We start from the raw sequence: 24,397 nt of genomic DNA, 5'->3' as shown, positions 1-24,397 counted from the left end.
AATTTCATGGAATTAAAGAATGATTAAAGCTGAGGTAGATGAATACCTCATCCTAGAATAAAACATTAAAAGTACAAATAAATATAGATAGGCATTGGTCCAACTTGGGAGATAAAAAATGAAAAATGATTTAGCAAAAGAGAGGAACAAAAGATTCAAAGCATCAAGTGCTTTTTTTAAAGAAAAAAAAAGAAAAGAAAATTTCCCGGGTTGGGGCCAATGAACTTCTATCCAAAGGCTTATTTCATCACATAAAAGTTAATTTTTATTTTATTCTTCGTAAAATTTGTCACCTTGGGTTCAAGGGAAGTTATTCTTCATTAACCAAGGCAGGTTACACTCCACTAAGTGTATACCAGCCCTTGAAATATCTGAAGTTTTAACATTTCTTCACCATCGATCTTACATTGTGAGATCTCATACACATTTTCCTCCTCGAACGGCTTCTGTTTCAACCTTTAAATTTATCTCTACTCATCATAAGCCAAACATATCATAATAGCAGCCAATCGCTGGTATGGAAATTAAGCATAACATCAACAAGCATTTCGATACAATTTATGACCTTTTTTTTTTTTGCACATAGCACTTCCATGAAAGACAATAAAAGCCAAACTGAGCCGGCCACACTGGAAATGGTTATGATTAGGACCTTCGCTGTCCCACCTACCATCAGGAAAGTGTATTATTATTGTTTAAAATCTAGCAAACCTTTCTGTATTGCAAGTCATTTAAAGAGTAGAAAAGGGCTCCATCATTTTCCCCTTAAAAATCTTGAATACATACTTATCAAAAGAAACAGATAAGCAGCCTAACACCATTTGCATGTAACGAACATCAGATTTTTGAAATTTATCATCCAACAAAAAACCAAGGTCTGCAACCTCCCCATTGTCTAAAGTTGAATCCACACCACCATAAGATAAGATTTATATCAGAAATGCCCCAAAATCGAGGTAATTTGTTCCATCAGATGTGGTAAAAATGCTACCAAAAACATTTGGAAAGATATCAAAGCTGACATTGGTTCCATAGTGTCCTCCATTGACATAAATTAACATACTTATGGCTGTTATCCATTGTACACTGTACAATTGAGACATTCCAAAGCATCTCCAAGCCAGGGCTTTTCACTGATCAACGTAAACAGATGCAATGGGCAGGACTAGGTAATCCAACAAATTTGAATCAAAAGCCTCATTGTTCATCGTCATCTTCATCCTGCAGCCCTGCATCGTCCCCTATCCCTTCAAGGAGTGACTCCACATCCTCACCCAACTCAATCAGCCTTGAGCTCAGCTTCTCCACCTTGCTCTGCTCCTGGCCCAGGCAAACGAGCAGATCATTCAGTTCGGCTTCACTCTCCTTCTCGGCTTCCTGCTTTGCCTCCGCCCTTAGTGCTTCCACATCCGGATATGGCACATTGCCCCCTTTCCTCAAAGCCTTCACCTCTGCTTCCAAGCTTAAGTTGGCCTGTTCGAGACTGTTATAGGCATCTGAAAGGCTCTTCAGATCAGCTTCTAGCTTTGAAGCCAAGTTCCGGTAATTGCTAGCCTCAGCCTCAATCTTAGCCTTCTCAGATTTGAGCATTTCTATGCGTCGTGCTGCTTCCTGAAGATCTTGACGAAGTTTTTCAGATTGAAGCCTCTCTCTACCACTGCTTGGTTTCTGAGCAGGATCAAATGTCCCACTGCTTCCAGACCTCACCAATTCCTCAGCTAAAGTAGTGTTGCGACCTAGGAGATCCTTTACAAGTCATTACCAATTAAGAGGTTAGAGACATCACTAAATCTACTGTAGCAAAAAACACGGAAGGATGAATTTCACCAGTGATCACAGCCTTTGAATTATTCCAACATAACCAACAAAATGTAAATGGGATGAACCTGGAAACTAACCTGCATCTCATTGCATTGCTTCTCCACAAATGACTTAAGCCGCTTTACGTAATCTCCATCAGTCTCTCCATTCTTCTGCTCCAGCTCAGCTGGCAGTACAGTGACCTTGTTCTTTGTATGGCTGAAAATGTCCACGATGCTTTCTCTAATACATGCTTCAAGCTTTTTAACGAAACTAACAAACTGTGGGTCAAAAATCTCTACAAGGATTGGATGCTCATGCTTCGTATTTGTTTCATCATTCTCGATCTCTCCGGTCTCGGCCATACTAGCTGTAATAGATCTTGTAAGAGGCTTACGATGTTGGACAGATGTGGAGAGGGACACAAAATTCTTCTGCAACTCATCAAACTTCAAAAAATATGAGGTGAGACCAATCTTTTGACTTATAACATCAACCACAGCAAAGGCATCTCTATTGTTCTCACTGCATTTGTTATAAAGAACACATTCTCCTAAAACAATAGCAGCCAATCCATGCACATAGACACTGGCCTGTGGGCTTGAAACTAGTTCGAGCATAAATGTGAGATGTGCTGGTGAATCTAAAAAGCAGCTGATGGCATTTGGACAATCTTCCAGCCAAGTGATCAGTAACTGGAGAATAAGTGGCTGGATATAAGAATCTTCTGCTGGAGCAATGCCACTTTGGCTGTTATGTTTACTTTTTGTTGAGGCTGAAAGAGCCAAATACTTCACAATCCGGTGCAAGAGTGGCTCTGGGGAGCCTAACGACGGCACTGGTGCCTCAAGCTCGATTCGTAAAGCCTGAAAGTGTTTGGGAAGTTTAAATCCAATCTAGTCTGCAGCTAAGCAAAAGCTAACATGAAAATGAGTCAAAAGGGGGAAGAGAGAGAGGGGGAAGGAAGGGGGTGGGGGCGGAGAATTAACTAGCTCTTAAACTCCAATATTGATAAGCAAAAGTTAACAGAACTTATACCAAGAATTAAGTTTCCAGGATTTTTTCTTTTAATTCTGAACAAGGAACGCAATAGAAAACATGTATAAAATAGAAAACATGTAATCTGAGCGACTTGACTGCAATTTAGTCACTATGAATAAGGGGAACCAAGGCAGCCTCTACGTCCTCTGTTTATACTAATTCACTTTCAAACAGGAGAAAAACAGTGAAAAAAAAGAGAGGTAAGCATCATGCACATACATGCTCCTTGCACTGGACATTGTCCTTCAGAATATGAGAGAGAATGCTAGCAGCTCTTGAGCATGCCTGCATTCGAATATCAAATAGATGAATGTTAGGATATAACCACTTGAAAATTGATGTTCCAAAAATTAAAATCACATTCTGAAACACCAAAAATGTGTTTTTATATATTTAAATTGCAGATTATAGGATTTAAGTCAAAAGACTCTCCATGTTCTTAATGATCAGTCTCCTCACCCTTTTTCATCAGATATAGTTTTTCATTAAACATGTATGGATAAATAATGAGATAAATTGTAAACAGATAAAAAAATCAAAAGAAGTTAAATATAGTAGAATCCATGTTGTCTGTGCCTCAAATAGTATTACTTGCAAACCATCATCAAAAAAAAAAAAAAAAACTGCATTGACTTTGCTTTTGCCCCCCTTCAAATTAAAGATCCATCCATTTTTTAGACATTCAATTTCTCCGCACATTTTATCAGCTGTAACCTTTTGTTAGGTATGCATGAATAAGTAACAAGATAAACCAAAAATAGTTGAATCAAAATAAGGCAGTTCACTCCGTGTTGCCTTTACCTCAATTATTATTAAGTGCAAGTAATTACCGGTCACAAAACTCTGTTGGACCTAATTTACCTGAGCAACCGAACCTTTTCAAGGTCATGGATTAGCTATTAGAGAAATCACTTTGTACTTCAGTTGAGTTGAACAATAAAGTGGGGATCATAAATCCTAGGTTCAAACAAAGCTTATAGAGCTAACTATTTTAGTTCATGTGAATTGTACTACTAGATCATGCACAACTAACTGAGAAAACTGAGTTTTTTATTGAGCTATAACCCTTATATGGGATCTGAGACAAGCAGAACGTATGCATAGCCATAATTAACTATCAAGTGCAACTTCATTCTGGCATGATATAGGTACAGGATCAGCAGTATTGATTAGTGCAGTGCAATAGCATAAATAAGGATCTCAAAAATGTTCAGCTATTATTTTAATTATTCTATGACTGTTTAATTATTAAAACAAAATGAAGGGTGACTTCAGATTTTTAACCCTGATTTACTCCAAAATCTGAGAAAATAATGCCTTAACAGCAGGCAAGCAAAACAAGCTAATCTTAAATAGTTACAGATATAAGGCCTCAGAAGCCAATCAAAAGTTGAGGTCCAAGGGAGAGAGTTCCAGTGTTCCTTACATTGCTGTGTTTTTGGATGAAGACGATCCCCATGTTGAGATAAGAAACCAAGGCATGTACTTACAATGACTAATGTCTTATTACATACAATATTAGCTGATGAAACCTAAATGACTCACCTCAAATTCTCCATTAGCCTCAGTTGGTACCAAAGCTTGTAAAAGCATGCTGCCACACAAGAACAAATTAGGTCACAAGGATAATTTACTTCTTAATAAAAATGAGAAAGAATGAAACTTTGAGCAACAAATAATGGTTTTAAAAAGAAGAAATGAATTCAGCCTTTCTCAGTCAACTGCATATAAGAAATCAAACAAAACCTAAGCCACGATTATCTCAGGAATGAAGTCAAGATATACAGTGCAGCAGAACCAACTTATGGCAAATGATGCAGGGTTATCTTCTCTACTAACCTTCCAAATGTATGGCCAATGGCTTCTGGAATAGTATGGCTTGTTGAATTTGGTGGAGTCAATGTTGATGCTAACATTGCTTGGCCATCAGTATTTTTCTGTTTCATTACAGGCAATAAGTACTAATGTGTATGAATGCATGTACCAAACTACAAAGATGTTACACAAGACCTTACTGCCAGACATAAATCCAGCAGAAGTAATTACCTAGCTCTGGAGTTTAACATGACCAACCATACTCTTTAGCATTGACAATTTGAATTGTTCTCAAGAGTCTCAAATAAGATATTACAGTATATTGCTATATGACTGAGAGAATTTGTTGCTTGGCCTTTTGTGGTATTGTCCTTGATTCTCTACTCAAATTTATGATCTTCATGGCCATGATACACAATTAACGATTTTTTCTCTTGAACTGGTTTGTTTTGTTGGGTTACCCCAGAAATAAACTTGCTTAAGAAAATATTTGGCGTATTTACCTTTTCACCAAGTTTGCAAATGCGATTGTGGCAAAAGTTATTCAATGAATAATGAGTTTATAAGGGCATTCAAGTTTACAGAGATACCTCAATACACAGTAATTAATTATTAACACAAAGCTCGATATTTGACTCATCTTTTTATCTGATTTGAATTGATAATTAGACACCCATTGGTTGATGCACATCTTCTTAGGGCATCTGAAGAGAGAGAGAACTAAACAGGGATATTCTACTAAAGTTTAGGAACTTATAGAGGCTAATTTCATGACCCATGCAAAAATAGAGCTAGGCTAAGGGCACATGCAATGCACATAATTCGAGAAAAGGTAAAAAATGAAGTGATATATACTCCACCTTTTATTACTGCAATCCTGTGTCCATCTATCTCCAATTATGGTCTAGACATGGTATGTGTGCAAATGCAAAATAATAGTCAACTAATCATCTTTTGATATAACAACAAAATCAAAATTATCAAACTACTCATTAGTAACAAGTGTAGGTCAGATAGTGGTGGAAGTCATACCTCAAAGTTTATGTCATAATGGTCGCCTCCTAGGGAAGTCTAGTATCTCCTCCTTGGTAACTGGTCAGGGATTTCTCTCTCCTATTTGGGGAAGCATGGGAGGGAGGGAAGGGAGGAACTTTTGATATAGACAAAGTATTATGTTCTAAACCTCATACATTTCAGGTTTGGTTAATAGGTTGATAAAAATTTTAGATATTTTTCATCGAGCATGTCAAGTTATCATATAAGTTGAATCATGACACTTTAGTGTTTCACCCTAGATGTCCAAAATCTTTTAACTTTTGCCCAAAAATATGAAAACTAAAGCCAAACCTTGTCAGCTTTAATTAGATCCCATCCAAAGCTGAGGTATGTTTCATGGTTACAGCCGAAACTTGCTTAAAGGCCAAATTTGATAGTTTTGTGAATATATACAAACATTACGACCAAGGTTCGCCGTCTCGGTACCAAACTCCATATCAATGCCACACTAGCACAGTGTCAGTACAGGATTTTTTTGGCGTACCGAGTGTCAGTACAGAATTTTTTTGGTATACTGAGTGTTGGTACACTACCCGTACCAGATATCGGTCCCAAAAGTATGGTATGGTACGCTTCGTACGGCCTGGTTCGGGCTGGTACGGCATACCATGATTACAACATTTTTTTCTTGAGAAGTAAATATGTCAACATAGGCTTGGCTATCTTAGAGCTCGAACTTGGTTGACATTTAGGCTTTCGAGTTTTCAATCGACAACAAATAATTAAGTGATATGTTACAATTTAAAATGATGTAAAATAAGGTTATATACTGTTTTGGTTTTGAAAACGAAAACTCAGATACATATACATGCATCTTATATTTTAAAAAATATACTATTTCAGCATAGAACCAACAAAAATTATAATCAAAAGTCTCAAAAATGATAAAGTATACTTTTGATGATGGCTGATTTGTTTGGTTTAGTTTTTTACTTCTTTTTCTTGTTGCAATGTTTTACTTTTTTTAATCTTTGTATCTTCTCATATTTTAAAAATATACCGTTTCAGCATAGAGCCAACAAAAAATAATACTCAAAGGTCCCGAAAATGATATAGCATACTTTGATGGCTGATTTGTTTGGTTAAATTTTTAACTTCTTTTTCTACTTCTAATGTTTTATTTTTTATTTTTTGTATCTTCTTATATTTTTAGGCTGAAGCTACTAAAACTAGATAGAAAGTTGATTATGTTACCATTCACAGGATAAAATTTATTTGAACAGCTATGGGGATCTGAAAATTGAAAACATTATTTTAATTGAATGAACAATTAAAATATGCAATAACAGCCATTATTCCCATTACATAATGGCCATTATAATGGAATAGCAGTTGAATAATGGCAGTTATTTGAATACTTATCATGCATGTTTGCAGGCACATGATCATATCTACAAATTTATGCAGGTAAGTACATCCTCCAAGACAACCAAATAGAAATATTTTTTGACAAATCTAAAATCTATTTTTCATCTAATATAATTATCAAATAATATAAATGCAGTGGCATACAATAAGTATTTATGGTGAAAAACTACAGCAATACTAGCTAATAAACAGCAGTTGTTCATGTATACTTCATAACATTAAAAAGAGATAACCTCACAGAAGCACTTGAAGACATAATCAGCTGCTAGAAATTCCTGTATAGTAGAGGTATGCATAGCAATACGGAATATAGCATTTATAGCAGGCTCAACATGAGGCTCTTCTCCAACTAATTTACTTGCAATAGAATCAAGATTATGAGGATTTCTTGTGACCAAATCGCCAATACATCGCAATGCCTGAAATCAATCAAAAAATTGGTTTGACATTACTATCAGTAAACGATACTATTACTGTGAATCACGTCAGAAGAAAAATATTTACACTTACTAAGTTATAAACTCAGCTAATAACACTAACAACAAGGTCTAAAAGCTATTTGCACACTTGGGATCTATGTGGATCCTGGGAAAATGAAGAAAAGGATGTGAAACAGAGTTTACTGTATCAATATAAGCATAATAAACCCCCATTCCTTCTTATGTTCGTCTCCTCTACTTCTATTTCTAGCATCCAAAAAGAGCCTTACTCATGTTCAGTTAAATCGGCATCTAAGAAAATCTTCTGTGGCGAAAGCTGACAATAAATGGGCATTAACAATAATCAAACAGCAATGTCTATGGCCTTCCTTTTAAAAGGGGTTTTCATGAAATGCAACTACATGGGTCCACTTATTGATATAATTATCCATATACTATCAAGTGAGAAAGTAGTAATTAAGCTTACAATATTGTGAATTAGTCCACCCTTGATTACATCTTAGATACTCTGACAATTTACCTTCAATTCCACATACAGATAGCTAGTCACCTATCATACTAATTTGCCTCAATTTCTCTTAAGGCTCACTCTTGTAGGCCTTTTCATCAAAGTTATGTAATACTAAAAAAGAAAAATAAATAACAAATTTTAAAAAAAATTGCTAAGGTACGCATTTGACGTACAGTATTAGCTTATAAGGAAGTAAAATTAGTAGAGAGGAACTCTACAACCTTGCCCATATGCTGAATAGAATAGTTTACTTACATGTGTTTTATCATAACATCAATTTTAGGAATTATAGCTCAGCTAATTGCCATGGCCCTGATATTTTCATCTAGATATTGCCTCCTCTCTTAGTAACAATAGTTAAATACACCGACGATAGTGTTATATGGTGTGCCTCTGGCTCATAGGCAGCACAACATCATGCTGGTATTCAATCATGTGTCAAGGCACATTTCAGGAAAGAAGGATTGGTGCCGAATGATGTGGCAGTCACTAGCTACATGGTACAGCAGTACAGAACCCCTAATATAGCACCTTGTTCATTTAGTTCTCAGATTAGAGATCAGCATATTAATTTGATTGTGGATTTAGTTCTGAAATCATTTTGGTGTTAAATCACCAAAAAATATCAGGAAATATGGGAAACAAAGAGTAAAGAGGGTAAAAGCAGTGGAGAAGCATGAAATTCTGGAGCAAAAGAGAGAAGGAAGTAGACATCAGACTCGAAGAGGAAGAACAAAGTTTTTTTTTTTCCAAGCCTTCAAAACTCTAATAGAATAACATGACACTTCTCTTTAAAACAAATTCTAAGCAAAACAAAGTATCCCCAACATACCGCTTTATTACACGGGAAGCTCTAGGATTTTTTGGAGGAAAAGAGAGCGGATGGCAGGATGGGTCATATGAACACTAAAGAGGGATAAGAGCATTTATCCATTTCTCTCTTCCTTCACCCCACCCCCACACACACCTCTTTTTTTTCCCTTTCAGTTGTCAGGTCATCAGTAGGGCCTTGATGTCTCAATTCAAATTGAGTTTCCACATCAGATTAGCATCTAAACCCTCACAAAAAAAAAAAAAAATGAGACCCCAGACAAAAAACCAAAAAAATCTACTTAGAACAGAAGAATAACCAATTGAAAACTGAAAATAAAGAACTAAATAAGCTCAAAAGGCTAAAATCAACCATCAAAGGCCTCACAGGTCCACATGAATCATCCCCAAGACCAAGACAATGCCAATGGTTGTCCAAAACAGGACATACCATATGTAGGTACCTGTGTGATACATAGTACATATTAGCCCCTAATCCTTGGTTAAAAACTGACAGCTGGCATGCTATCCTTGTATAATACACCAAGTTGTCCAAATCATGCCTCATAGTTTAGAACTTTAGATACTCTTTACAAATAAAATAGGGTAAACGACAATGGCTCCTTGTCCATAATCCACTCCTCTATATTTCTATTAAAATTTACCTAAGTATAGGAAGGGTATCTGCATTGTTCATATCCCTCTACCATGTCGATGGCAAGTGCTTAGTCAGCTGAACGGGATGAAGTCTTAGGTGGCTTAGGGTAATAATGTTGGCAACAGGAGTTTTTTGTCTTTGTATCAACAATGCGTGATTGACATCCTCCGCGTATATATGACGGACTATACAAGGATATTTAACCTGTGCCTTAATAAAGCATTATAGCGCCAATGGACATTAACGATGACTAGTGAAGCTGCAAATCCGTATGGTAGGTTTATTTCAAGAATGATTAAGATTCAAAAAGGATATGATGAGATGATAGACTGACTCTGGTCGTTCTCTCACCATTTCCTCAATACTACATGGATAAACGATAATATCCATCTCAATTTTTTTTCCTTTCTTTTAGTAGGAAAGATGAATGTAGCACTTTCATAATTTTACAGAGTATAGCAGGCGTGAAGCAAAACAGCCCACTACCTTCAGAGTAGAACAAGGCTGTAAACACCATGGACCCAGAAGGGGATGGGGAAACTAGGTCTCAGGAACAAGTCTACCTATAGGCTATGTCGCAAGATTTATATATGAACTAGGTCTTATATAGAAAATTTGAGTTCGACCATATGTTTATATCTAAATGTGCATATAAACATGAACATATAACAAATTGGATAGAAGATGGTAACAGAATTCAGTCAATATTGTTAGAAGTATACCTCAAGGTGATTATTTGCATTATCTTTTGTGTAAAAGGGATAATGGTATTACTAAGCCAGTTATTTGTCAGGCATTTAATTTGGAATGGCATAATCGCGCTTGCAAGTATTAAGGAATAACAAATGCAATTCCAATGACAACCATGAAAAGATTTAAATTTCAAGAGACAATTATATGACAGGCTAAACTTCATAGTTTAGAAATCTGGGCAAAGTTTACTAGGAAATAATATGAGCACAGCAGATAAGTTGAGAGGGGTATATACAATCTCCAGTAGAGTTAAAAGTGAGCACTAGAAGGAACTTTCGAATGTTTGAATCAACAAACAATGGGGATTATAATCATCCATCTTTTGGAAAGGCAGTAAGTCATGGAAAGAAAGAAAGCTAATATAAAGGTTTAAAAGAAGAGCTAGAGCTTGTTGATCTGGTTATAATACAGCGGTAAATATTATAACCACTGTCTCCCCTCCCAATTTTACGACATCATCTGCCAATGCTGATGCCGATATAAGGACCTCGGTCAGCTGTATTTTGTTCCTACTTATCAACCATTGACCTGATTGATAAAATTTCCTAGCATTCATATACCATTTCTGCAAATTCACCACTTGCCTCAAGAGTCAAGAATAAGACTCTCATCTTTTGCAAATGTTGTACTGTAATGAAGATAAATTAAGCATTAACAATTGTTCTTGTTGACTTGATGAAAAAAAAACATGCAACTAGTAGAAAACAAAGGCATGTGAGATTTTTATTATATTTAGTATGGCACATGTAAGTCCTCAGAGGTTAATTTACAGGTGACAAACTGTAAGAGACAGATCATTAGTGCTCCACAGTACCATTATCAATGCTGTGAATCATATTAGTAGTTTATTGATGTGATTTTTTTATTATAATCCATATAAAGATCTGTAATCCTCCATACACAAAATATTGAAGTTTAAATTCTCTATTAATCATCTAAGAGAAGTAATAATACGAATCTGAATTGTGGAAATGGTATAAATAAAATCACATTTCCTTATAGATGATTAAAAAGAGCACTGTTTGGTTCAGAAAACTGTCAGACTCTGAGAACAATGCGCAAATTTCTCATAAAACCCCATCCTTGTGTGCCAGCGTAAACCAAATGATCCTCATGATAACTAAGATATCTTACCAAGCAGCGAACAGCAACCGCAGCCCATTGACTCTCGACACCCAACAATAAGAGATGGTCCAAAATTTTCTTCTGTGGTTTTGCAAATAAAAAAAGGATGAACATTCGATTTAGGAATGGAACTACAAGTGCATGTTTCAATTGGTAATTAATTGTCATACTTGTGCTAATGCAGTTTGACTGGATAGCCTATTAGCATCTTTTCCTAGCTCATCTGGTGGACCTCCTGTCAGAAGCAACTCAACAGTCTCCAATGCATTGAGTAGATTTACTGTCTAGAGCGTGGTGATTGTTTCAGAAGTATATAGCAAAAAATCAAAAGAAAGATCAGTTAGGCTTTAGCAGCTATCTAATTCTGATTTCTGAGGAAGAATTAAAATGTTAATTGTTGATGTCGAAGAAATTTAGAGTGACCATACCTTCTGTTGAGTAAAATTGTAAGCACTACCTCTGCGAAGCCTCAGTATTGATACTAAAGGTTCAAAACCGATAGTTTCCTTCAGCAATATCTAAACCACACATATGAAAGTTAAACAATGCAAAAGATTCAGAAGTAATGGCTTCAAGAGACGCATACCTGATTGGATGCATTGTTGCGAATGAGATTATTCAGCAATTCAAGACAATCCTGTTCAGCAAGAAATATTAGTGTGAACAGCATAAGTGAACAAAAAGATCAAGTTAAAACTTAAATAACATCAGTAAAGAAAGACAAGGACAAATAACAAGAAACAGTATGTATCATACTCCTAACATTTTTCAAAGTTTTTATGAAGAACATATAATTAGATAGTGCCAGAAAGAAAATAAGGTAATCACAATGATAATTTAGTAGCTAGATCTACAAACATGAAAAAAAGCATGTTACTGTCACCTGAATCAAAAAACCATCAGACGAGCTAGACAGGAAATTCCACAAATTTCACTTATTTTTCTTTTATAATTTCATAAAACAATGACCCAGCAGGAGCTAGGACAAAACATATAACTAGGTAGGGGTGCGATCGAGCTGAGCCGGGCTGAGCAACTAGAGGCTCGGCTCGACTCGATTCAAAATACTCAGGATCGGAACTCAACTCGATATCGATCAAGCCTTAATATCCAAGCTCGAACTCGACTCGATAAAAAAAACAATACTTGAGATCGACTCAACTCGATTTAAAAATCAACCAAGCCATCTTGAGCTCGAGCTCTAATTCGAGCCTTGGACATAATTAAAAATATGGTTAAAACAAAATAACACATAATATTATATGTTCAAATATTATATTAAAAATATATATTATAAATAAAATATAGTATTATTAAAAATTTATATACTCGACTAGGCGCGCAAGCTTTCAAGCTGAGTATTTGCTAATCAAGCTTGACTCAAAAAAATGTTTAAGCTACTCAAACTCGACTCAAGCTTGGTAATAGTCGAGTCGAGTCAAATTCGAGCAGTTCGTGCTCATTTGCACCCCTGTAACTGGGTCCCACATTTTCAAGAAGAAAATAATCCAAAGCCTATAAAAGCAAACGGAAAGGCCCTAAAATGAACATGCAACAGAATTAAATGGAGAGATCCCCGATGTAGTCGGTGAAAATGTCTTTTAGCTATAGAAATTAATATAAAATAAACACATTAGCACTTCTCTGCAAAAAATTCTAATACTAGATAGTAACAAAGAAGGAAGCCAAGATTAATCCTAAAGAGTGCAATGGTTGGGATAATATGTCTAAACTGCTATGGCTTCTCAGTACGTGTTGGCTAAAACCAATAGAGATAAAAGGGTGATTTGACAATCATTGTCCATTTCACAAAAGAGTTATTTCTAAAGGTGTATCATGCTCTATCATTAAGGTTTCAGCTTGTACAAATTCATGGTGGAGGACACATGAACATATTGACTACAAAAAGTGGTAAACATGTACACCTATAAAAATGACAATGATCAAGAAGAACACATAAATCCCAACAACTTGAAAAACTACAACAAAAGCAAGGAGATCAAATATCAAAAGAACTAATTTCTACTTCAAAACTTCTGTCGTGATGTTTTATTATTTAAAAAAAGGGGGTGTTCTAGTGCACGGGGTTCCCACTGCTGTGAGATCTGGGGAGGGTCAAATGTACGCAGCCTTACCCTCATATGTGGAGAGGCTATTCTCGTGTTTCAAACTTGTGACACCCAAGTCATAAGGGACCAACCTTACTATTGCACCAAGGCCCACCCTCGAGATGTTTTTCTATTTAAAAGCATGAAAAAAATCAGATTCCAACTTCCCCTATTTTGTATCCTATATGGAAGATTCTAGGAATACAGATAGAAAACCAAGTTATTTATCAACAAAAATGATGGACTGACCTATCTGGATTCTGAGTTTCAAAATAATCACCTGAACTACAACACCTCCATCAGAACCTCCTTCCTCTTTAATAATGCTAAATATCTTCTCAAATGCACCCTCAAAAACTACGATTTTTTGGATTTCCTGAACATGGTAAGGAGAAATATGAATAAAATGTTTTCGGACCAGAATTACTTGTTACGCAATGTAAGGAGTGGAAATTCACCTCAGCCTCGCGAGTCAGATAAGTAAGAAGTAATAAGGCTTCATTTCTTATAACCTGTCATATAGATTGAACCATCAGTCCTAGAAGAGATAAAAGGCTTCATTTCAAATAACTTATAAAATAGAGGAATTTCAAAGAAGTCGATTAGTATGGAACATTTTCTTTTCAATATCTTTTGGCAAATACATGGCTTCAAGTAATAAATATTTAAACAATACACAGGTAATGGTGACAATCAAACAATGCAAGCATAGAGTAAGAGATTGGCAGGATGATGGCAGCAAGAAAACACTCAACTAGACAATATAATTGCACTCAACTCAGAAAATGTGGCAAACTACAGAACTATCCGGGGTTCTATAACTAAAATGAAGCAGTGTAATTGTCAATGAAAAGTATATCTGAGAAGCATCACTTTTTCAGTGCTTGGTTCTCCTTGTTATTATATTCATGAAAATTTTGGCATGTCATGACTGAAAAGTTCTAATGATTGTTGGATTCAAACCCATGATTTCCACCACATTTCAGAAATGGTTGATTCGGTCACTGTGACTATCATGATACACACACACACAGAGAGAGAGAGAGAGCACTTCAAAGTTTGAAAACACATCTTGGCACAAATACCAGCACCTCCTTTTATTGAGAAAAAATGAAAAATTGGATCAAGTATTACCATATACATCAATATAGTTAGCAGTTACCAACCATCATAATCAACTAAGCTTATGTGGTTCATTGATTTCATTGATTTGGTGTTAAGTTCATAAAATTTTTTTTGCATATTCCCTTCTATTAAAAACTAAATTCCACTTAAAGCAGTATTTTAGATCTTTATACAAAATGACAAAAGAGTGACAGGAGGACTGGGGACTTCAAGTGATAAATTTAATGCATGCCATATATATCACAACATTTGCATAGATATGATGCATCACAAGTCCCAAAAAAATTTCACAACTTTCCTGATGCCTACCTATTATTTCTACAATTTCCTGGGCTCTCACTTTATGTATCGTCATTGAATTTTCTTAGAAAAGATAAGTTAAGTGGAGGTTCAAAATTATTTTATTTCTTGAAGAAAAATTCTATGACAGAAGCAAAAAAGGCAAAAAATTAAAAAAAAAAAGAGAACATGACCAAATCAAAAATCTGAAGCCCAACAAAATGGCATTAAATCTTCTTCCTAACAGAGTAGTTACAATGCTGAAAAGCAATCTAATTGCCATACAAAAGGGAAGAACTCTCATTTTTGGAGGTTGTCTCACTTTTGTGAGGGAATTTATTGCATCATTAGTCCCTGCATTCAGCACATGTTGGTGGCTAATAAAAAATTGTGTGACGAGTTCTGGCTTGGAAATAGGAAGGATAAAAGTCTTTATCAAGGCTCTATCTACATGATGTGAGAAGCTGCAGGTCAAATTTTCTTTCTTTCCCATCCTCACAACTCTGACGAATGGAATGCATCACCCTTCATGTTTTGACTACTAGGGCTAATGATCGACTGTTTGTTGGATGGATGGATGCTGACCAACTATGATGATGGAGAACATGGAGTGATAGCGACGGGAAGTAGAAAAAAAATAAGATTGACTAACTATGAAAGCAAGAAATTAACAATAATGATGAAACTCAACAAGCAGAGCAGGGACGATGCATTCAGCTGCTAGAGTGGTGGTAAAAATTAAAATGAGTTAAATGCACAAATTGGGCAGTCAAGTAATGTTAATGTTCTAAAAGAGTTAAATGCATCAACTGGGCGATCAAGTAAGGTTAATGTTTGAAAAGATGACTGCTTTAGCAACCTAGTCATTCATTTTAATTTTTTGCATCATGTTTGATTATGGAGGATGCAACAAAATATGAAGCAGCACCAAATGTTGCCTAGTTGGTACTTCGCATTGACTTGCTTTATTTTACTGAATAAATTATGTTTCACTTTCTGGATTATGACTATTTCTTCTCCATAAATATATCAGTCCTCTAAATTGATTGTTTTTAGGTCATCTTGATTCCTGACCACTTGGTGCCCACCTAACAACCAGGTGCTAGATAGCTCCCTGGTAGCTTGTCCACCACGTGCAGTCCTTCAAAACATTGAGTAAAATTGTTCTAAACAAGGTCAGAAATTAAAAAATTCTCATTAGAAAATTAGTATGGAAGAAAACTTTACACATGGTTGGGGTACCCATTCACATATCTACACTTGCTTTGATATTAATACTTATACAGTTCTGAATTTTTGTCTAAGGATTTATAAAATGAGTAAAGAGGAAGATATATAAAATATGTATCTTTCTTAATCCTTTTGCAAACTCTAACCTGCCACACTACTAAAAGCATACAGCATACTAAGAAACAACAGGAATGTAATAATTGGTTGTTGAAGATCTTCAATTAGGATTTTTGTGGACTTACAAATAAGTTAATTGTTTTATAAGAAATTTTCTTTATGGGGTAACCATATATTGATTTAGTTTAAGTCATGTAAAGATTTATGGACAGTATCCAATTGGTTTCTTGATCTCTACTAGCACATTTTTATAAAAAAAATATCAGCAGTTATTCTCTATTTTATATACTAGGAAAATGCAAAAAAAAAAAAATCACAAAACCATGCACGTCCAGGCTTTGTGGTTGAGTAGTCAAAATCTTTACTGATAATATAAGCTACATAGTAAAGACATGACATAGGTAGCAAATATAATGTGATTTATATGTTAGTATCTAATGCCAACATAAACAAAATAGAAACGAAAAAAATGCATTCCATTATTTAACCAAAGTCAAATGTAAAACCTTATATCCCAGGGTTATTGGACTATGATATGGCTAGCACTGGCCCCAGATTGAGATGATGAGAAGGAAAGAGGTCTCAAATACAACTTAAGTTTTCAAGTTCAGAAATGGTAAAAAAACCACATAGACAAATGTATACATTGGAAGGCAATGGATGACAGTCGTTAACAGACCTATGCACGTTTTCGTCAAAGTTTACCTATCAGAGTTGATGTTACTCACTTCTAATGGTTAGAAAAAGATCGTAATTATCATTGACATAAATTTGAACAATCATTTTGAAAAGGGAAGAAGAGAAAAAGATGTATATAGAATATTTGGACAAACTCAGACCTCGCGATCCATAAGCATATCCATTAGCCGAGTTATACCACGAGGAGTGGAAAGAATTGCTTCTTGTAACCTGAAATAAGAAACAATCCATTAACTAAAACTATTGATCATCTCCTGGAACCAACTGGAATGAACATGTGTGTGTACATAATATGCACGCACTTATACACACACAAAGTCGAGAACATGAGTTACATGGGGTACCTATTAGGGGAATGTGTAAGAAGGGCAGTTAGAAGCTGAAGAGTATAGTACCGGATATAGAATTCATCCTCTGACTGCAAAAAGAAACAGTCAACGTATATAGGAAATGGACATGAATGGTAAAATGGAAAAACATATGCATTAAATGAGATTAAAACAAGAAGAAGAAAAGGTGAATCACTAACCAGCAAACTTAGAAGAAGAGAAATGCTCTCTGATTCTCGAGAAAGCAGGTCGGAGTTCATGGATGCTGGTTGAACCTCATTTTTTGATCCATCTGTTGTACCTATAGGAGTCAAAGCACTTACAAGAGTTTCTAGGGCACCTCGAACCATTTCAACATCATCACGTTCTTCCTTTAAAATATTTAGAAGTATCGGAAATCCTGTTTTGGAAAGAAGCATTCATCAAATGTCATGTAGAACTCAAATGAAATATAGGGTTAGACAAGAAAGAAGCTGCTACCTGTTGCCCCAAATGTCATCTGAGCTGAACGACTTTCGGCTACAAGTGACTGAAGTTCCGTAATAGCAGCCCGCCTATCCTCCGCTAGCACACCATTGTTTATACGATCAAGATAGCGTTCAACATAGCTATACAGCAAGACAGATTGATGCAAGTTAAACATTAAAGTGTCATAAAGCAGTTTCTTCTAGAAGCAATTATAAAACTGCAAGCAACTGCATGAATCCATTCTTTGATAGAAAAAAATGCAGACAGTATTTGATAAAAAGTGAATACATGGTTAAGTTTTGAAGATAAGAAAGATGATACGTGAAAATCAGAAAGGAAAAAAAACAGGCAATAGATAAGATGGAAAGGTCTCCTATATGACCGATTAACGTCAGCTGCAGTGAACTATCACCATTCAGGGGAAATCCTTGAGGACCTGTTTGATATATCCTATTTCCTTGATATTTCATGAAAATAGGTTTTTCATGGGAATTTTTAACTATACAAGAAAACATTTCTAAGGTGGTCTTAGAAAGAGTTTACATAGGCACAAAATACTACAAAAAAGAGGTACACTACATGGAGAAAGAAAAATCACTAGTACCATTTTTTATTCCCACATGTTGTGTGAGGAGGCCGCTTAAACTCTCACACAACAAAACAACATTTCTCAACCCACTTTTACTGCTCCCTGCTACCCAATCCCAAATCCAACACTATGCCTACCTAGTCAAAAATGAACCATTAGCACACCGACTTCATGCCCTTTTACCTCCACATCTTCTTCTACCTCCTACACCTATCCTCCTCTCTCATTCTCCTACACCATGTCCTCGTCGCCTTACATTGCTCCATTCTCCTCCTCCCACTTTTGTGTGATGGAAGACGAAAGGAGGTGGGCTAGCATGTATTGGCTCTAGGGTCAAGTTATATGCAAGTGTGAGAGGGGGAGAGAGAGAGAGAGAGATGGAAAGGTTCTTGGCCGCTGGGAAAAGAGATGGTTGTAAGAATGGGATATTCAGAGATGGTACAATTGCTCTCCTATCAGATAAACAGCAGATTTTTAAAGAAACCAAGATAAATAATAATAATAATAATAATAATAATAATAATTACCCATCAAATCATTTGATTTCAATAAACAATTCCCCTAATTATTTTACCCATCCTTTAGTAGTTACTGCCTGCATATCCAAACAGGCCCTAGACTCATAATATGCCCTCACATGTATAAACTTGGCACCAGATAGCCCACAAAAAGAGAAAGATGTTATTTTCGAATCCATGGTTCCGTTTAAATGCCTAGCAACAAGGTCAGTATCCAATAAGTGAGGACAAAGTTCTGTTGCCAGAGTTGGGAGTGGGTGTGAGTGCAGGTGCAGATGCAGGAAAGCAGATATTTTAGAGCATAGTAGAAAGAATCTTCAATTTAGGGTGGCGAATCCACTTCTAAAAATCCTCAGAGACTCGTCCTCGCACCCATCTCCTAAGTGTTTTCTTATTAAGTTTTTTTCAAGAGACCCACTTCCATGTACCTGCAACCTAAACCACTTCTAGTAACTAGGCTTTAGAGACATTTTCAGTAAGGAAGTGCTTAGAAAACGGGTGCGCGTTCGAGATTCTAGGAAGATTTCTAAGTGGGAGTTTTACCCTAAGTAGAAGATTCCAGCTACTTGCCAGAATCGCAGAAACGATGCCTTTGAATTATGTAGAAACAAAAGCAAAGGACTACTTGCATCATGTGAAAAGATGACAGAGAATAAATTGTAATAAAACCAATGAGAGCAGATAAATAATTATTTCTGATGGACTATCCAAAAAAATCCAACCTTGCCAAATAATCCTAGTGTTAAGTGGAATATCTTATAAAAAAACACATTGAAGTTTGCACAAATGTTAAATAGTCAGATAATTCCAACATGGCCATCAGTATAATAGTCCAATGAAAATGAAAAGGATTACTAGTGGGAAGCTGGCAAATGCCAACAAATTACCCATCTGGCATTGCCTTCTCCATTCTAAAGAAAAGCATCACATAAAAAATGTATTCCTACCCACCTAATGGGCTTTTAGATTTCATGAAAAGCCCTCTTTCCCCAAATCTACCCTGGCTAGAAATGTAAAATTAGTTCAAAGTTAGGAGACCGAGTTGACAGCCTTATCTAAAATGTTCTCAAACTTTGATAGTTCATACCTTGATCCTAAAAACTAACTTATAAGGATGGGATAAAGCATGTTGGTTTTCCAATAAAGTTTAAGGTATTGAAACTCTTTTCTGATGAGTAATGCACATCACTTATTAAGTCCAACTGTTTACAGCATCTACAGATAAAAAATTAATTTTAGCTTACTAAAATAACAGTTTTTGCATGGTAGGATTTTTTTTGTATTTCAACAAATTAGGATGGATAATCATAGCATTCTCTTTCCATAGGGGCCCTACCCAGTCTCTACTAACTTGCAAAGGATCTTTCTGCAACAAGATGAATTCTCACTATTTACATTGGCGACCAAGGTAAACAATCATAAGAAAATGTAGCTAGCTAGCACAGATAAGCAGCAATGGTTATTCACATCGCACTAAAAATAGAGGCACATTTATTCAGCTAATTAACAATGACAAGTAAGCTTAACAAACAGCAAATTTCAATATAACATGTAAAGTGTAAACAAATGCCTTGCATAATAGTTAGGAAAATATCTATTTATGCAAAGATTCTGGAATTACACCCTATTAACTATAAATCAAGGAAATTATTAGGAATCATCATGTTAGTTTCAAAGATTGTGTAGTCATTACCTATCTTCATTTGAGGCAGAATTTTCATTTCCAAAAACAAATCCACCAACTCCCTGCATGAAAATTTTAGGATTAGATTCAGAAATTCATAGAATCACAAAGGTGAATAGATATAATTAGTTTCTAGAGAGAAAAAAAAGGCAATAATTAGGGAAAAAAATTTGGAGAATCATATCCATAATAAAGATACAGATATTTGGAGACTAATGACTATAGATCAGTATGGCTCAAAATCATCGAAAAAATATCAAAGACCCAAGCCATCAAGTAATTCATCATCTTGCTTTTTTAAAAATTATTTATGTGTATCTTCTACCCAGCATATTAGGCAATAATGTGACACATTTTGTAAAATAAATTATTTAATTTTGATCATGTAGATACACAAGCAAAAGCCAACTTATGTTAATGTGCAAAGCTCATAAGAGCACCTCAGCTGTTTCCATCTTCCACCTTGAGCATTGACTAAGTATCCAAAATTTTATTGATCCTGTAAACAAACTTCTTTCACAACATGTCCATGAACGATGGCATCCCTGCTGAATCCATCTTTCACCTTGACCGCTAACCATATGTCCAAATTTTTACTACTTCCATTGGCACACTTCTTTTTCTGTAAAAAGTAAATAAAATATCCACTTATAAATTTTCTGGAGCAAGCATTAGGTTCTGGTATGCACTCTTCTATACTTGTTGTCCTCAATAATTCAAGCAAGTCTGGGAGGGAGTTCAGATAAATAAGGAGACATGATAATGCTCATCTAAAACTGATGGAATGATACTTTAAGAACAATTTTTCTGGCTCTATTCCCTTCTCTCCATACTTTCTCACTCTGAAACCTTCTAATGATGCCAAAAAAATCTACAAGCTCAAGCCAGTTCCTACAACCTTTGTAGACAACTAACCATTACTATACTTCTCTGACCATGTAAGTCCAGAAATTCCAAAACAACTTTTAAAAATATGCTTTTTTATATAAACAAATATTCTAATATAATAATGTGATGATGTTACAAAGAGAAACAAACAAGCAGAGCAGTTGCTAATCCACGCATAGTGGCTCAAAACAAAAGGTCCAATATTTGTCTTTTAAGTCCCTTTTACTATAGCTTAGCTTCTAAGGACATCAAAGCATGCACCACATGTACTTAATTCATAAAACACTTAACCTCATGAGCACTAAACTCATATTCCTTAAAGCTTTAAGCATCATGGGTCCGTATATGCTCTGATAGTTTTTGAAGGAAAATGTATGAACCCATACTCCTAAGTTGCCTAACATTAGAAATTTTATAAAATTTTGTTTGATCAATTGCAGAATTTTTTAGTACGGCGGTTCCTTAGATAGAACAAAGATTGGCCAAAGTATGATCAACACTTAGCTACAAAATTTTATAGCATATACAAACAAATGCCATAACATTTATTTGGCCACTTATAGTCATCATAGCTTCAAATTACAACTGCTGCAATGATATGTGCCACAACCTACATTAGAAGCATATGCATAGTGATATGTGCCACATACATACCTAATCGTATGTGTGCTACAACCATCATAACTAGTTAATAACATACATAGTGATATGAACAATCATAATCTATGTTCCCTTTACTTTATTTATGAATTTAATAATTCTAGAGCTTGACACATCCACTGCATGTGATTGACTATGGAAGGAATATAGGTCACGTATTCCTCTTTGTCCACACCACAGCTTCACATATTCCTCTTGTTTCTTCCAAGAAGCAGAGAGAGGGAGAGAGGGAGAGAGGGAGAGAGAGAAGCAGAATTCAAGTACTGAAGTATAAGCTTGCCCATTAGGAAATGGCCAACAAAACTATAATCAGCTAGCATTTTAACAGCACAATCAATAGTATATTCAACATCAATATACGTTGGTAAAAATGAAAATTAGCATCAAAAAAAGAAACATGGGTCAGACAAAATCTGCTAAAGATCACTGGCAATCTAACGGTTCCAATGGCAACCTTTCTCAACCTCCAAGTGGAATTCATATGAAAATGGAGGTAAAAAAAAAGAATCTTCTGTCATTTCAATATGAAAAATAAACAAGCAGAATGTAAAGAATAATCAATTAAAGAAAAACAAATGGAATAAAAGATGACAATTCTTGACTGCAAAATTTTTCTGACCAGCAATTCTTAAATAGTTCATCTCGACTTAAAAAATTAAAAGATAATTCATTAAAAAGATAATTTGGGAGGTACCTGAGCGACAGCATTGAGATTAAGACGACCAAGCTTGAAATCCATGCCTGAAATCCTTCTCCTTGTCTGCAAGCAAGCCCTATCAAGATTTCAGCATCCAGTGACTTCCCTTCTAGCTGCTACCAGAACTTAGAAAACCGTGCCCTAATCTTAATCTCTTCCTAATGATATCAACCCTGATTTTAATCTCGAGAATCAAAATCAAAGGAAGAACCCTAGCAAGATCGAGGCCAAAAACAATCCACGAAATCTAACGACGGATCCGCGTGGATGCAAAAAGAGGAGAGAGAGGAAACGGATCGACGATCCCTGTCAGGCCGAGTCTCGCGGAAAAAAGAAAAGAGAGATCAAAATACGAAGAGATCGGTTGAGGAGGCCTCACCTGCGCCCTCGAAGCGGCGTCGAGTTGTCTTGTGGAGGGGGGAGGCCAGGATCGGATCGTGACGCGAGATCAAGACCCGTGAGGGTCCGTTGGGGTCCTTGGGACCCACACCAATCCGGTCGTACGCGATTGGTCGCGTCAATCCTCGCGGGATGCTGAGTATGTCTCGATCAAAAAGAAAACATTTTTAGTGCTGCAGAGAAGCGTCCCGGTGGGAAGTAGAAATTATTTTAGTTTTTTTTGCATGGATGCACGCTTAAATACCAGATTTTGCATAAATATTATTTAAAAATTAATATTTGCATATATATTCTCATAAAATATTTATTTTGCTATTCTATTATATTTTTATTTTTATTTTTATATATATATTCATACTATCTAACGACGCTAAAAAATTAACGGTTTTAAATTAAAATGACTAAAATATTCTTAATGAATAGACATGCAAATAGATCATGATTCTGATAATACGAGAAAAAGATAGAGGCAATAGCAGAAATTTAAAATTTTATTTTATTTTTAATTAATATAAATATAATTTTTCTTAACACCGTTAGGACAATCGTTATATTAGGAGCATTTGTATAATAATAAAGTTTTACGAGAATACATGCAAATATCAATTTTGGAAAGGTATTCATGCAAAATCTAATATTTAGAAGGGTATCTACTCAAAAAAAAATATCCATTATTTTAATTTATGACTACGAATCCATAATCCGACCCAACTCATTTTGATCCAATCCAAAAAAAAGTTATGAGATCAAATTGGGTTTTAAAATTAGACCCATTCTATATTTTAGATCGGGGTTTGCTAAATTCCGACTCTTTTACATTTTGGGAGAATTTTAGGTTTTCTACCTTATGAGTCGATCCGATCATATTCAAACTCGGTACACCGCTAGAGCTCACAAGGGTGCTTAAGGGTCTCTAACTCTCCATTTCTTTAATCTTTTCTTATATTTAAAACTTAGGTTGGTTATATTAAATGAGAACATTGGTTCTCTAAGAAGGAAGATTAAACTAATGAAGGTAAAATAGAGTTAATTTTACCATATGGAAGAAGATAGGTTCCTAATGAGTCCTTTGCGATTGCTAAACTTTGTCATGTATCATTATCAAAACTATGTTCTTTATTTTGGCCATGTATACTTTTCTAGTAGTATATTTAGAAAAAATAGTTGTAGATAAATTCTAACAAATTCAGGGGATATTATTGTTGAGTAAAAAGTATTAGCATATATGAA

At 35.3% G+C, this 24,397-nt stretch overlaps 1 protein-coding gene across 3 annotated transcripts; it reads right to left on the bottom strand.

The window, feature by feature from the left end:
• Positions 1-833: 833 nt before the first annotated feature.
• LOC103717985 (golgin candidate 6) lies at positions 834-23,269 on the bottom strand. 3 transcript variants are annotated; one of them, XM_039116573.1, is made up of 19 exons: positions 23,148-23,269; positions 22,766-23,015; positions 20,533-20,585; positions 17,745-17,872; positions 17,465-17,664; positions 17,280-17,353; positions 17,076-17,145; positions 13,944-13,997; positions 13,766-13,861; positions 11,964-12,014; positions 11,806-11,895; positions 11,548-11,661; positions 11,387-11,458; positions 7,314-7,499; positions 4,681-4,778; positions 4,387-4,435; positions 3,061-3,126; positions 1,899-2,666; positions 834-1,746 (listed from the first exon to the last, which is right to left on the bottom strand). In XM_039116573.1, exons 2-19 carry the CDS (start codon positions 22,808-22,810, stop codon positions 1,198-1,200), a joined length of 2,763 nt encoding a protein of 920 aa, XP_038972501.1. In that variant the 5' UTR covers positions 22,811-23,015; positions 23,148-23,269; the 3' UTR covers positions 834-1,197. The 3 variants fall into 3 exon arrangements, with proteins under 3 accessions (XP_038972501.1, XP_038972502.1, XP_008804804.2); XM_039116574.1 differs by having other exon boundaries at positions 22,766-22,844; positions 23,148-23,219; XM_008806582.4 differs by having other exon boundaries at positions 22,766-22,831; positions 23,148-23,215.
• Positions 23,270-24,397: the final 1,128 nt, after the last annotated feature.

Source organism: Phoenix dactylifera, unplaced genomic scaffold (genome assembly GCF_009389715.1).
Source record: "Phoenix dactylifera cultivar Barhee BC4 unplaced genomic scaffold, palm_55x_up_171113_PBpolish2nd_filt_p 000112F, whole genome shotgun sequence".
NCBI classification, from domain to species: domain Eukaryota; kingdom Viridiplantae; phylum Streptophyta; class Magnoliopsida; order Arecales; family Arecaceae; genus Phoenix; species Phoenix dactylifera.
This window is presented reverse-complemented; position numbering and strand designations above follow the sequence as displayed.